The sequence below is a fragment of the Larus michahellis genome, chromosome 8, assembly GCF_964199755.1.
Source record: "Larus michahellis chromosome 8, bLarMic1.1, whole genome shotgun sequence".
NCBI lineage: Eukaryota > Metazoa > Chordata > Aves > Charadriiformes > Laridae > Larus > Larus michahellis.
In genome coordinates, this window is record NC_133903.1 from 11,076,945 (window position 1) to 11,093,508 (window position 16,564).

Genomic DNA, 16,564 nt, shown 5'->3' on the forward strand with positions numbered 1-16,564 from the left:
AACACGACGGAGCTCCTAATTGAATCTTTGATTTAAGCAAGTCCCTTCAGTCTATGAATGCAAATTGTACAGACAGTTCAATGTCTGCGTGTTTTTAATCTAAATGGGTCACTTATGCCTTCTTTTTTTTCGCTGTTAATCAGGTGGAAGCTCCTGAATCATGTACCTGCTATTACAATTTGGAAAGTTTTCCACAGCCTCATTTTGTAAGAAATGACTATGTTGCTAAAGACCTAACAGTGAAAGAAGAGAAAAAGGCTGCTTTCAAAGGAGGTTACTGTTGATGTGAGAAGGGTTCTTCTACTCCAGGAGAAAATGCAACTATTTCAGATGAAAATCTATTGTTTACAGCTGAGGACTGACAGTAGAGAGGACTAAAATTAAAAACAAAACCTGTGCCAGTTTATCCAGTAATGAACAGATCCACTGATGTATTTTGCAGTACCATCCCTAAAATTCATTTTTGCAGTCTGTCACAACAAACTCACTGACTTTGAGAACCCAGACTACACAGAGAGATCCTGTTAGAGAGATGTGCGTTTTCAAAGGTTTAAGAATTGCACTGTTTCCATCAGTCTTTATTGGCTCTGAATAAAAATGTTGTCTTGAAAGCCTCCAAGTTCAGATTCTAAAAGAAGGGCAATTAGAGCTTAGTCCCAAATGCATAAAATTTTCAGCTAAATGTTACACAAATAACATTTATTTTTTCCACAGCTTATATTCTTACTCAAATCTAAAAGCCAGCAATCATGAAAAGACGACATGAAACCTATGCAGAGGAACTCTACACTGACACATGGACAACACAAGGACACCAGTGACACCATCACTTACTTCCTTTCTATGAGGGAAGATTTTTTTTTTTGTATTTTCAGCATTCACATATAAACTTCAAATCCTGAAAATAAATACCTGTCCCAGAGTGCTTCACAAGCACCCCAAAGAAAACCATCTACAAATCATACATTCAGCTAACTCCATTTTCAACACTTCCACCAACCATCACTTTTACAAGTCTGAACTTTCATAGCTGGGAAAGCTATGTGCCAGCTACAGATTTAAGGAGTGATAATGCTTATCACATGAGTACATTTTCCACTATCAAGTGGCTTTACCAGATACTGTTCTATAGACAGGAAAAGCTTAAGACGTGCGTGCAAAAGAATCACAGTCAGACTTGATTCATGGCTTCCCTGTGGTGGGATCATACCATTACTTAGAAAACAAAAACAGTCACCAGAGTCCACTCTGAATACTGACAATGGAATTCTGGTCCCCACACAAATCAGTAGTAAGAAAGACCAGAACTTCACCGCTGATATATAAAACCTTGTAGAGAAACACTAGTAAACAAAAGTTTTTAAGAGTCAGGAAAAACTATAAAAAAATCCTTGTAAGTCATAAAAACCATTTCAATGTGAAATTTGTAAAATATCACCCTATTTATTCTCTAAGCTTTTCTAGCAACATATGACTTTATCATAACATATCTGTAGAAATCTGATGATTAATAAACAATAATTTTTCTTAAATGTAGTTACTTAAACATTTGCCAGTTTGGAAAGTTGAGCTAGAGTCTCTTTACAGAGAAAAAAATTGCACACAATTTTCAACCTTCTCACTTCTGACTCTCCACGTCATTACGTCATTGAGGGTACGGCACGTAACAGTCTGCAGGGGAGCCAATGCTGCTCACGGGGCTCCGGGTATTTGACTCGTAAGAATTTGGAGCAATTCCAACCACACCATCATTTTGAGGGGTTTCTCCTTTCAAAAAGTCGTCATCTTCATCTTCAGAAGCACCCTGCATAAATTTAAAAGGATCAGAGAGAGCAGAAAGATACTCCAGGTCTCTATTAAGATTTGGCAGAAGTAATGAATGCTGAGACCAAAAAGGGAAATTCTAAAATAAATTCTGAAATGTTACAATAATCAAATCTGCTAATCAAACTGTTATAGGAAAGTTTATGCAACACCATGAAGTATTTTTACTGTTATCACAGGAAGGGAAGCAAAACACACTGTTTGAAGGACTGAAACACCTGACATAGGATAAACATTCTGCAAGAAGGTAAACAGACTACATAGGAGCTTTAGAAGGACATAATTCAGGATTTGGGTTGTACTACAATTGTCCTGACTGGTTGGAATGGTAAGAGAATTAGAGGTACTCTCATTATGAAATATGGGAACTAAATCATATCTTCAAGTGGATTTCCCAGTGACATCAGTGTGTCCATATTCTGAGAGCGTTCATAAGCGTTCACAGTGGTCCTGTGATGCCAAACTAACTCCTCTGCAGAAGAGGGGAAAAGCGTTCTCAAAGCAAGGGTGGATCAATCCCTAAAGCTTCTTTATTTCAATCACTGTTTCCCCTAAATGTTTAGTGTCCTCACATCTACTAAATAAAATTAATCCTGCAATAGAAGCAGCTGATACAGATTTGGCAAAAGCTGAAATGTGTTTTGAGCAGGAAATATTACCTTTTTAATGGGTTTCTTCAGATTCTCAAGATCTTCAGCACTCAGTTCTTCCCAAAACTGATAAAAAGGATCAATGGTCTTCTTTGATCTTAAGTATGAACGCAATATGAGTTAATGTATTCAGTAAAAGTCGTATGTATTTCATTTTAATAATACAATACAAAGTGTTTGGCATTTTGATAGCCCTCTGAAGGGTTTTACAAACTATTCAATTAACCCCTATATAATCCCCAATTAATCCCATGAAGAAATAACTCCATTTTGCTGACAGTTATAAATTATAATTGTTTGTCTGAGGAGTTCTGATAGTCAGGTCTCTTAATTCCTAGCTGGGTATTTTCAACATCTACACTAGGCTCACAGATAAGCATAATTTTCTTCCAATTTTTTGAAGATAACATTAATAATTTCAGTAATATTATTTACTAATATTACTATATAATTTTATATAATTAAATAGAACAGATCTATTTGTATCCATTAAGATTACGAATTAATATAATTATTAATATTAATTTCTACTTCTAAGAAATGTCTCCCATGGAGACAGATATTTTTTTGAGACAAAAAAAGTCAGAATGGTGCCGTCTAACATTAGAAAGTGATTAAAGCATCATAATGCTAGACGTTTTGAAAAGCTGCAAATAATCTATTCGCAGCTTTTCATTAAAAAAGCACTATTCATTAAAAAAGCAAGATGTTTTAAACAAGCTGACTTCTCCAATGCGATACACTCAAGGTGCAAAAAACCCAAACCAAAACAACAACAAAAATGACACCACCACCAAAGCTCCAACAAAATACATATTAGGCTAACATTACATTTTAGAGGTTGCTTAAAACAAGGAAAACTAAAAGAAAAGTCATTGAAGATATTAATTAGTCCTTCCAGGAAACTGGGTCCTGTTCCTTCTTCATTGTTATATGTCACAGTGGGGGTAAATTTCAATTCAAACTTTTGACAATCTGTGTTTAAAACATGCAACTTGAAAGGTGCTAAAGATCAGGGAAGAAAGTGAACTGTAGAAACACTGGCAGTTTCTTACAGTTCTAGTTCATTATTTTCTACAACGCAGAAATGAGTTGGTTATTTTTAAACTATACCTTTTGAGCAGGTAGGGATCAAAGGGGAAGAAACTGTCAAGTGGGTTAGTGCATGTTTGCACAAGGTCACCTCCAGTGCCACTCCGAACAACTGGTATAAACTGCCTATTGTTCCTCTCAATAATTGTGTAGCAGAACACCAACTGGTATTTCCTTAAAAAAGGTAATAAAGAAAAGTGAAGTATTTCTAGCACACTGAAAGCAAAGATTTCAGATGGTATTAAAAGACAAAGTTACTTTTTAACAAATATCACTTCTATTTTCCATTTTCCAACTGATACTAGTTTTCAAGACAGTCACAAGGCAAGGAGTCTGTTCTCTTCCTCTGCACTCCTATAAACTTCACCCCCAAGCAGAATCATACTGACTCCAACAAAAAATAAAAAATAATTTAAAAAATCAGTTTCCCAGCACTGTAGGATTTAATTGAAACTGAACCAGAAATAAGCTTATCCTACCTAGAATATGGGCAGTGTTGTATGAGTTGTCTTGGATAACACTCAATACTGCTCCTAACAATAAACCCATGTTCTAGGTACTGTGCTGTTTTTAGATCACACACGCAAATATCTGTACCAAGCTGAAATCGAAAGAAATGAGTAGGTACCTGGTAATGGCAGCAAACAAGTTCACAACAGAGGGTATACAAATCTTCAGGGGGTTTAGCTGACACATGACAACACGCTCAAAATTTAAACTCTGCAGATATGACAAACCTTGAAAATAAGAACAATTGACAAATATAAGTTATATAACATATAAGATGAACTCTTAAGAATTTCCAGTTTGACCAGCCTGCACCCTGCACATCACCACAGAAGCACATCCTAGGGCAGTCTCTTACAGTAGAGATCTAGCCCACAACTTGTTCATCAGAAAAGCTACTCTAAATAACAGTAACCTGCCACAGCCAAGGAATCCTTCTAACACAGAAGCTACACTTACACATCTATTACAGGGACTGACAGAGGCACAGAGTCATCAATACAGATTATTAATTGAAGTCCACACTAGTTTTATATAGCTGGAATTCAACGTGCTCAGTAAGTGGGGCGAGATATCAATGTTGAGGAGTTACCAGCACTGTTTTCAATAGTGGGGAGGAAAAAAGCTTATTTAGCTTGGTAACCCAACAGGTATACAAGCCACCTCATTTTGTTTAGAGCACAAGAAGATAAACTTGCCATCAGATACTTTTAAATTAATCATTAGAAAACACATCAACAGTAAAACTTGCAAATGAATCCCAACACCATTCAAACCTAATATACTCACCTTTCCTTAAGTTTCCATCCAAAAGTTGCTTATGACGGAAAATAAGTGTATAGAACACCGCCTGACATGTAGAATAAAACGGCCCATGGAGAGCTACATCACAGTAAGCATTAGCCCCTGTATCCTGATTATCAATGTATTTATGCAGCCAGTTCACCAGAAGATCCAGGCATGCTTTTACTGTACTATAATTGGGGGGGGGAGAGAAAAAAAAAAAGTGTAAAAAAATAGCACGAGAAGTAATCTAGAAAAGATGTTAAACAAATATTCAAGGATCCCAGTGGTTATAAGAAAATTGGTAAGAACATATAATTGTAAAAAAGGAAATTCTGTTAATGAGCTTTCTGCTTTATCTCAGCATAAAATGAATGAATGTTTCAGCACTGAAAACCCCAATCAGTGAAAGCACAAGATTTAGGCTTACTGGCAAAGCAGTGGGAACAGGAGACCAACACTCCATGTGCATTCTGTGAATTCTGTACTTAGCCTCAGCAATCATCATACATTGTTTGGTTCTGACCATATATCAAAACAACTTACACAACTGGAATAAATTTAGCTCTTGCCAAGAAGCTGCCAATGTAACTCCCAGCAGTCTGCCTGATCACTGAAGGATTGTTTGGATCATGTAGTTTTTTCCAAAGATGATCTAAAAATGCCTCAGCCAACCCCTGGAAACAAGACACAAACAGTGTCGTCAGCATAACAGCTCATGATTTCTAAGTAATAGATTCCTAATACTCACATAATTTCCATAACCAAACCATCAAAAAAAATAATCTACCTGTAACTGTAGTAAATAACTACTCCTACACACGATGGAAGAGCATTCTTGTGTCTTTTTCTACACTTAGTTGTAAAAAGCAAATGGAACCGTAAGTCTAGGAAAAAGTCAGGAACAGATACACAAGAAATGTTTAAAAACAAAAGCAGTAAGCAGGTAAACATGAAGTGACTGTTCACTGTCTCTTGTGGCAGAGGTCAGGGACATCCAATGAAAATAGCAGAGAGACGAATTTACAGAAACAAAAGTGATTCTTCACCTTAAATGGTTATATTGTGGAACTTTTTGCCACAGAAGTTACCAATGCCAAAAATTCACATTAGTATAAAAAGCATGGTATCACAAGATATTTTGTCCTTGAGTTTGTCCATCACGGGCTGTTATCAGGGAAGAACATCATTTTGGCTCAGGAAGTTACTGGATAGCTGCTGGAGGCTGAGAGGGTACTCTAGCAAAGCATCATAACATGCTTGCCCCATTCTGATATTCTTTCCAATACATCCACTATTAACCACTGTCAGAGACAGGGCATTAACTTAACTGGATCTCTAGCTACTCTTATGCAAAAACTATGCATGTTCTTATTTTTATATGGTAAGAGAAAGAACAATAGTTTGTTGAGAGAGACTAGAAAATGAGAGGGGGAACACACAGCAGAAATTACGTTCAAACTGAAGAGCTAACACTGACAATATCTTTGAGATAGTTTTGGGATGCTGAAGGAACTTGCTGGAGCACTGTGTCTTGGGTTCAAGGGTCCAACTAATTCTTGTGAAAGAGGTCTGCTAATCAAGTTCCTTCACACCAGCTTAGATTTCACCTGTTTGCACTTTATGAGCAACATGGGAAGAGCAACCACATAAAGAACTTGAAGAAAGGAGTAACAGAGAAGGAAAAGAAAACAGAGATACTAATGAATCCTGATGTATTATCTTCAGACTAGAATTACATCAGAAACCAACTATTTTTTGTAAAAAAAAAAAAAAAAAAGCCAAAACAAGGATGCAGAAATGACAGAAGACAATGCATTTTAAAAACAGCTTCTACTCACCAATTTAAAGCTACAGATGTAAAACATGAAATACTGTACATGACACGAAGCATGGGTTGGTAAAATGAGCTTGTCAAAAACAGAAACCAGATCCCGATACAAATCCTTTGTTCTGTTGATATCAAGCTTGCCTACACAAAAAAAACAGAACAAAATGAGCCATTTCAGTTTTTTTTTTCCCCTGACCTTATGCTGCTAAAGTGGCATTTATATCTTTCTAAACCAGTAAGAAATATGTAAAGAAATACTGTCAAGCTGACTTCCAGGCTTATCTGACATCTGGGCTTATTTGACATCTAAAAGATATTTATAGTAAGACCTTCCAGGACTTCAGTTCTACTGCTTTTTACGGTGGTGTACACGGAGAATATGTGTGCATGCATGCACACACATGTATAGAACTGGCAGACATGCACACTTTGCAATAATGTGTTATTTCTGAAGAGCTAGAAGAAAACACTAAGAAACAAACTACCTGACTTCGTGAAGAAGATACAGCAAAATGGTTTCTAAATATTCTGTTCTAAATACATAAATCTAAGAAATTCAAACCCTTAATAAATGCCAGTGTACATTTCTTTCAGGTCTTTTCCTATAACACAAAGCCTTGCTGTATCAATTCCAACGAGTGACATGACTGGTTGTTTTAATCTACTTACACTCCTTGAGATGTTGAAAGGATATATAATTCTGATATAAAAAGCAATGCAAATGATAAAACACTGTGGTTAATCAGAAAGTATTTCTAATCCCCTAACTTTTGCAGCACAATGAAAAAAACCCACTATTTACCCTTATACCCTGTAATGCCACAGTTTGGATACAGTGTCATATTTATCTAACCAGAATGTCTCCAACTGAAGACTAAACCTCTAAAACCATAAACCTTTGCATCCTCTGCCAGTAACACTGGGCAGAGGTAGGAATGCAGACCGCAGCCTGCTGATGGCAGAACTCTGCCGCTAAAGGATGAGGGCTCTTATCTTGCAGCAGCAGAAAGCAAGAACTCATCTTACGTTTTTCTTCTTAACAAAACAAAAAACTTGATTATAGGTCAAGTGTTCTTACCATCCACGTGGCAAACATCTTTAATATAGGAAAACAGGATGGTCATCAGAATATCAAGGCGCTCTGCAAGTGGATGGGCCATTCTCTCACTACTGGAAGAAACAACCTTGTTTCCTTTTCTTTCTTCATCTTCCTCCTGATAGATAAAATAGTAGTCATGCAGCTTTTATATACAGAACATCATAAAGACAGCAATTACAGGAAAAGTGAAACTAAATTTCCTCTCTCAGTGATATGCTAAAGCTTTGTCTTTTTTAAAAAAAAAACAAAAACAAAAACACAACAGTATCTAATTACACACTTAATGTAAGCAAATTTTTGTAAACTAAGCCAACTACCATGAATTCTTTTATTAGCTTTATGTGTAGCTGCTTGCGCTTTTACATAATGAAATCAATTCACTGCATGTACACTGCATATTTACATGAATAAAGTCAACACATTTATTTAATTTACAATTAATCATTTGGCCAGATGTTCAGGTTTCCAGAGCTGTGTGCAGTGCAGTAACAACAAAGCAATAGTGTATTCCTACCCTATCTCAGTTTGCAGTGCAGTTAACAACAAAGCAATAATGTATTCCTACGCTGTCTTAGTTCATAGCCACCTCAAAAGTGAAAATTTTACTAAAAAAAACAACCAAAAAAACTTTTAGTAGAACAAGATAGCCAACCATGTCAAAAAGTCCCTCCTCTGTAGATTTTTCCTCACTATCAGAGTTATTAGCAGCTTCTTCAGCATCTTCAATATCTTGCTGTGGAGCACTAACCTACAGTTGCAAACAAGACATTAATTTTTGTAAGACCAGACAATAATATGAAACTTTTTTATTATTTATAGAAATGACATGAATAATTTCTAGAATATATTTTGTCCTTGACTAAATAAACATTTTAAAAGGGAATGTTATGTATGCAAAACATAACTGCCTGAAACTTTACCTCCAGAATATAAGCTTTCCCCAGACTGTTATATGCTGAGTTTCTCCAAAATAAAGACTTAGTCATTTACAATCCTACCCTCCCCATCTTTTCAAAGACTGTAAATCCTTTTACTTCAAATGAATTATAAAACAGGCCAGCCACACAATGAGAAGCACCTTCTCTGCACATGAGCGCTAATCGCCATGAAACCATTATTTTGATTCTGGCATGGAGATTCCATGCAGGGTGTTAACAGTACACATCATACAGTTACCCTCAGGTGTGGGAACATCGTAAGACTGGGCATGGAGTGTAGATTTGACTGGTTTTACACTCAGGATCATAAGCACTACTGCAACATACTTTTTGTTGTGCTTAACACTGAAGCATATTTAATTTCCTACGCTGTGTATTTTAACACCAAGCTTCCTTAAAACATGATACAGAGCAAACTTACATCCAACTTTAACAGCTTTTCAATAATAAGCTCCAGAATTTGAAGCCTCAGAGTTGGAAGGTACACTGTAACTCGTAGCAGGTTGTGAACATAACATTCCTATAACACAAAATAAATTGCTATCTTTAATAATGTTAACAGAAAGTCTCATTTCTACCAAGGACTCTTAGAAAACAAGTTTCTTCATTTGTTATTTAAAGAGGCAGAAATAGGTTTAAACAGACTGCATTCGATCTAGAATAAATTAATGTATAATCCACACATCAACTTTCAATCGTTAAACTGTGTTAGCATTAACTTCTTAATCCACTATTTCCATCTAAATTTTTCTTAACTACATTTAGACAGAATGAGTATAAATATTCTATAAGAAAAGTTTATTAATTCCCATAGGGGTTTAAGTCTAAACTTTCTCTACAAAAATTAAAACAAGCAGCATATTCCTCACTACATCTAGAACCAGCTCTAGTAGAACTGTCTGCAGTGAGCGTGAATACATCTTTACTTCACACTATTATGATACACAAACAATTCTAACTTCCACAGGTAAGTCTCCTCAGAGTCGTTCTGATTATAATTCAAACAGGTTAACAGACAAGTGTCCATGTGCCCACCCATGTATACAGACATGTACAAAACACAACATTGCAACTTTCATATAGCAAAACGGTCAAGTCAATACATAAAATTAAGTAAATTGCCACATTTAAGTACACCATAGTCTCTTTGTGAATATGCATTATAACACAACCTTTAATTACATGAGCACATACGATTTTTCCACAGGCTATCTGGCTTACTCAGTACCTAAGACGGATAGAGCTAGTTTAACAAGAATGTATAAATTTGAAATATTTAAGAACAATGCATGGACCATATTTTTATTACACCATTCAAACCTTGCCCTGAAAACAGAGTTATGAATTTTTTCCATGACTTACTCCTCACTGAGCTGCTAAATAAATAAGTAAATAAAAAGTTCTTCTCCTAAAAACATGCAAGAGCTATTATCCCCCTCATTTGACAGACAGGGAACTGATGCCCAAAGTTATTTAGATTTAAAAAAAGGAAAAAAAAAAAAAGCAAGGTATACAAAGAACTCAATTTTTTTTTCAGCACTTGATGAGTTCGAAACACAGCTCCAACTGAACTTGGCTGGTGGTGTAGGGCTCTGCCATTCTGTAAAATGAAGTGCCAACATATCAAGTTGGAACAAGTAAATATAAAGATCACACAAGAGCCATAACCTGTCAAAAACTTCCAGCTTGTTTTTCCACCACACATGAGCCGTATACCAAAGACATAATAAAACAATTTAACACCCTACACTACTGACAACTTGGATTTCATTGATAATGTCTATTGCTTTCTGTCTGTTTATCAAATCCCCTGTTCTTCTGATAAATACTTTCCAGTTTTGACAACAAACGAGACAGGTATCCTACCGTCTCCTTACTATACAACCCTGAGATTCATCGTCAAAGAGGTCCATCTTGTGCATTGATTAAGAAAGCAATCCTGTGGAAAAGATATGCAGTTATGTCATTAAAGACTAGCATAATGCTTATGCACAAGGAACTTCAGTATGCTTGGACAACCTTATACTAAACAGACACACCCTTATAGATAAGCATGTATATATATAAAAACAACAAGAATTTTAAAAAATATACACAAAAACCTGCATTCAATGCCACCAAAACAGTTGTCAATACTACAGAGTATATTTATACATTAAAAAAAACAAGCGAACAAATAAAAATATTCGCAGGTCTTACCAGAGTTCTTTCTGATTTATTAATGAAAGGAAAGTTTTCCACAAGTATCGGCATGAGAAATTGTGGTGTCCTACAATTAAAAAAAACAAACAAACAAAAAAACCCTCAAAGTTATAGGTTATTAACCACAAGAGCAAATACTGAAACTCCAGCACTCTAAAGACAGATGGGAATAAGCTTGTTTCACAGTAACTTTATTTTAAGGTAAGCACTTGTATAAAGTCTGTTTTTGTAAGGATTACCAAACAGATAGTAAGTGGTAAACTTTCATGTGGGATTGTTAGAAGCCACTTCAAATACATTGCTATAAACATGACTTTCCCTACTTCCTGTTCCCATTAACAAGACTTTCAGCTGCTGATGCCTATGGAAATTTCATAATCATTGGATACAGCATTCCACCAGTTAGTGAATATTAGGAAAAATCATACAATGAAATTAAGTATTCTACTTCAAATTAAGAGAAAAAAAATTCATCAGTTCACAAGCTTTAAATCTGCAAGGAAAGGGCATATAAAACCATGGGATCATATACTTACGAAGGAACATATCTTGCAACAGTTTGCAATGCTCTATGGCACGTATTAAAGTTTTCAGAAAGGTCTAGAGACACAAAAAAAGTACTGTTATGCATTTCGCTACAGAAAACTAAATCGGAACTAGCAAAACCAGTTCATATAAACTAAACATTTTAAAGATTCCCAAGGAAATTGCATTTGCCAAAAATATTAGCAGGGTTTTTTTGGAGGGGGGATGTTTTGGGTTTTGTTTGTTTGTTTTTAAGTTGAACTGCCTTAGTACCAAAATAAGCGTCAAAAACAATTCCAAATAAAATTCATGGCATCACAATCAATAAATTCTGAATGTGCTGACAACCCTAAGGCCATTTATTGTTGTTATACGCTCTCAGACTGAACTCTAAACTTGGAAACCCAAAATTTATCCTACAATACACAAACATTTGGAAGATATGTTAAATCCAAGTCTCTAACTAGATAAAACCTATTGAAAAATTATGCCTTATTTTCACAAGAGTCAAACAAACAGATAATTAGGCTTCTACAGAAGGTTTTTTTTTATCCAAACAGTGTCACAAGTGAACAGCAGAAAAATAGTTGGGTCATCACAAGCAGAACTGAAATTTATTCCAGCATTCAAGATGAAAAAAACATGAAAGTGTTTTTGAAACATTTTCAAAATTTTCAAATTCCTGAAAAATATTTAGCTGTTCATGTTATCAATAAATACACTAATTAAGAGGCATTTCTGTTATAAATATCAATCGTATTTGAGCTTACCACAGACAGACAACAACAACAAAAAAAAAAAGACGCAAGAATCCCCCAAACTACCTAGTTTTACTGAGGTAAATAAAACGGAAAACAAACAACTCCTAACTTTCCTTTGGCTTTGAAACCATCTAGGAATAGGCATGTCTTCCTATGCATTCAGTCTTACCCCTGCAGATGCTGCACCAACTAGAATATTTTAAAAGTAACAAGAAGTGGGTCACCACATCACTGACTTGAGTACAAGAAAGTCTTTGACTTGGGAATTTAAGGACATACTGTTTCTTAATGTTTTACATTAACTCAGCTAAATTAATTCTGTGAAAAGGGAGCAACATGCACTGTATACTTCTTTAGTAAAGCTATTACAGCAGCATATATAAGCCATGCTTCCTTAATACTCACTTTCATCATCATCATCAGAATCTGAAATATCCACATCATCTTCTCTGATGGTTATTCGAGCTAGCAAAAAGTGAGATTATATCAAAATTGTACAAATCTTACAGGTAATAGTTTCAATGCCACAGCAAACACACTGGACAACGGTCTTGATCAGGACTAAAGCATGAAAATTATCCATGAAACTTTCTAAAATAAGCAGAATCTCATAAAAAAAAAAAAAGACTGTTTTATTCACAGAAGTAGGGAGTTCTTGAGAACATCTGATATGATCCTCACTGCAGCTTTTGTTTTTTAGTAATAACAACCTCATACAGTTCATCCCTTTCCAAGACATCTTCATAAATGGAGTCTATATTAGCCACTAGAATGTGTCTTCTAAAAAATCTAGGTACAGAAAACTATCTGTATAATTCAGCTATTCAAGTTAAGAGAGCAATCAACAGGAAAAAACACTTGACCCAATAATGAACGTGTCACCCTTTATATTTATACCGAATTTATCTAGGAAAGGCATTTTGATAAGTAAACAAAGAAGATTAAGAGAAAAGTAACTTACGGGGGACAAACTGTGACACGATCATCCGGAGGCATGGCCTAAGATGGACAGTTTGCGCTGACACTAGATTGCCAAGAAAACCCAGATATTCTTCCACTACCTCTCGACTTCTTTTCAACCATGGCAGCCTCTGCAAGTAAGCAAAGATCAAGATGTTAAAGAATGATGCTTTGAGTAATAAACTCTTAACCTTCACACATAACAGACAGATATTTACCAGCAAAATGCTGACCAGCTGATCAAGCTCTTTGGTCAAATACACAACAGAAGCTCGAAATTCATGCAGCCAATTAATGATCTGGGCATCCTTAAAATAAGCAGAAAAAAAAAATAGGTAACTATTTCAATAAGCAGTATTACCTATTACTAGAAAATAACAAAATCCTTCAAAGTCAAGGATTAAGACTGTTACTAGAAACTATTTTCACATTAGCACACAATAAATTTTTTTGTGTCTTCACCAATGGAAGTTCTCAAATGCAAGAATAAATGCCCACCAACTCCTAAACCAAGAGCCTACCTGGAAGGCTTTAGTAACAGACTGAGCAAGGCACACAAACCTCACTCACACAGAACATATTTAAGAAGTGGCATTCAATATTATTTTCTTTTTGCTCTAGTTTAAGGAGAAGGGACATTCAAGTCTTGAAATAAGAGAGATACTGAAACAGCAGCAATTCTCACTCTAGAGCAGCATCAGTAAGCGTGAGACATCATTTGTCAAGATCCTGCATATAAGATATACAGGCGTATAAACAGACAATTGCTTTTTTTTTCCCCATTTGGAGTTTTAATTCTGACAGTTTCCACAAAGCAAAAAGCTGTTAAATGCAGCTAAGTGTTTAAAGCAAAGGATCTGGGTAAGCACCAGAATTACTTGTCTGATGATTCCACTCAGACAGCCAAACTTTAAATCATCCAATCAAAACTCTTACCTTTATGTCTGGATCTGACAGCTGATGCTTTAACAACTCAAAATCTGTGGTCTCACCCTAGCAGGGGAAAAAAAAGTAAGTAAATAACACTCATATTTTTCCCAGCAACGAATACAGATTTCATTAACGTGTCTGAGCAACCTAATGTTATTGAACAGTAGCATGAAGAACACAAGTAAGTGAGAAAGCTCATGGAAGGCTGAAGCAGCAGTAGCAGAGTGCTGTCACTGACAGACACCTGAAGCCGCCGGGTCATTTTCGGCCACTCTCCCTGCGGACACGGCTGCGATCACTTTCCACCCTCTGGCGTAAGCCAGGCTTCACATACACCCAGGATTCACTCAGGTTGACTCACAGGGGAAATCTTTTCCCTTGCACAGCAATACCGCCTGGTACATGCTGCGGCACTCAGCCGCCCTCCGGTTTTCTCCTAAGCCTTCAGACACGGTCTTGTGCGAGACGAAGACAGGGAATTACCCCCCGGGACCCAGCGCCGCGGCAGCGCACGTAGCCTGGCCGAGGAGGAGCCGCCCGCGCAGAGCAGCCAGTCACCTTTTCGTACTTCAGCAAGATGTCCGTCAGAGTCCCCCCGAACCGCACCGTCTTCCTGGGTGGGGAGCTGATGAACTCGTCCCCTCCCAGCATGGTGGCGGACGCCTCGCCTGAGGGAAGGTGAAGACGCGTGAGCAGCCGCGGGCCTCGCCTCACCCCGACCGCCCTCCCTCAGGGGCCCAACCCGCCCGGGGGGGCCCCCACCGTCCGCCGCGGCCCTCTCCTCAGCGGAGGGCCGGGCCCCGCCGCTCTCCCGCCTTGCCTTGCGGTGGCGGCAGCGCGCGGCCCGCTAGCGCGGCGAGCGCCGCCGCGCGCCGCGCCCCTCGCGCGCTGGCTGCCCGCGCCGCCACATGCCGCGGCCGGGCGGAAAGAGAGCCGTCCCTGCCGGAAACGGGTATGGCCCCGCCCTCCGCACCATAGAGAAGAGGCGGCTGGAAGGGCCGCGGCTGCTCTGGCCCCGCCGTCGGTGGTGCGGGAGGACCGAAGGAGGCTGGGGCCGGGGCGCGTCACGTCACGTCACGTCACCTCCCGTCACCTCCTGCTACCGGGGGGTGGTGTGGGGTTTTTTTTAAATACACCGCAACTGACTGCGTTAAAGGATGTAGCAGCGTGGCGATCGGATAATTCAAAAGGAATTAAACACTAAATACGTAAAAGCCTTCAATAATTTTTAGAGCAACCTGGATAGGTATGAATGGAAACATCCATTTTCCACACTTTTTAAACTTCAGTTGAATACGTAACGTTCATTTCTCCAACCCACACAACTGGTCACAGCGGCTCACGGCGTGATGTGGCCCCAGGCCCCTGCACCACCCCAATACCCAGCTCCTGCCTGGCAGCTTGTGCCCGCAGGAGCCACAACTAACAGATTTTTGTAGAATTTACTAATAATTTACTTCCTCCCTGGAGAAGATGTTCCTATTTAAGAAAAATAAATCACATACACCACGTTAGAACCATCTTTAGACACAGCCCACATCTAAAGAATCTAACAAGGAGCATTTGGTCCTTCCACATAGGTTTGGCTTTTTTCCTTTAGTGGAATATAAAACACATTTTTTGAGCTAGTTTTAAGGCTTAACCAGCTACAAAAAAACCTCTTGTATAATCACACCGCTGTAACCAGCATGTGGTTCTTTGTGATTTTGGCTCTTTTTTCAAGTGGTGTGCACAGGACATAAGTCTCACAGAAACCTTAGGGTCAGATGCAGACCCAGCGCGCACACGCGTCCTGAGCGTCTGCCAGCGCTTCTTCCCCATCCAGGGAGTAAAAGCTCTTTAATGGACTTTGTGCTGCGCCAAGCTACAACTGATAAGGATACCAGGAGACTAAAATAGTGTTAAATGTTCGTTAATGTTTAACTGCTAATAATTCAGTTGCCAGTTTCTATTTAGTACTAGCCTTCCTCATTTAGAAGGCAAACAGACTGCATGAAATGGTGACTGGGTTAGATTTTCAAAAGGAAAGGATCAGAGCTTACGATAGCTATTGTTCCCCACAGCAAGTACTTTTTATCATTGTTTAGACACACCATACGAATCATTCCACCTCTTAAACATTACATTTCATAATTCGCTTTACAAGTGAAACTATGGGGAATCAGAAAAAGCAGTTATCTCTGTTCAGAACAATTAAATGAAAAGAAATTCCTGTGAATGACACTAAAACAGTGATCTATATGTTTTAAGGGAGGAGTCTGTTTGGCTGCTTTTTTTTCAATCAGACCATTGTAACAACACAGTGGTGTCACATTGCAGTTCCTCCAAAAGGAGGAAACAATTGTACACACCTCCTAAAAATTGCAGTTAGTGAAGGAGAAATTACTTCATAGACCTTCAAGTTGAGAGTTCACCGAACCTTGTTGAAAAACTGAGAGCACTCAGAAAATATTTTAAATTAG

At 37.7% G+C, this 16,564-nt stretch overlaps 1 protein-coding gene across 1 annotated transcript; it reads right to left on the reverse strand.

Moving 5' to 3' along the window:
• Positions 1-684: 684 nt before the first annotated feature.
• On the reverse strand, positions 685-15,065 carry RRN3 (RRN3 homolog, RNA polymerase I transcription factor). The gene is made up of 18 exons (XM_074597903.1): positions 14,923-15,065; positions 14,661-14,770; positions 14,109-14,165; positions 13,391-13,480; positions 13,174-13,303; positions 12,618-12,677; positions 11,463-11,526; positions 10,924-10,993; positions 9,146-9,244; positions 8,439-8,534; positions 7,766-7,901; positions 6,698-6,828; positions 5,403-5,533; positions 4,863-5,047; positions 4,195-4,303; positions 3,588-3,740; positions 2,484-2,571; positions 685-1,804 (listed from the first exon to the last, which is right to left on the reverse strand). The coding sequence occupies exons 2-18, from the start codon at positions 14,751-14,753 to the stop codon at positions 1,646-1,648; spliced, it is 1,851 nt and encodes a 616-aa protein (XP_074454004.1). The 5' UTR covers positions 14,754-14,770; positions 14,923-15,065; the 3' UTR covers positions 685-1,645.
• Between the last annotated feature and the right edge of the window lie 1,499 nt (positions 15,066-16,564).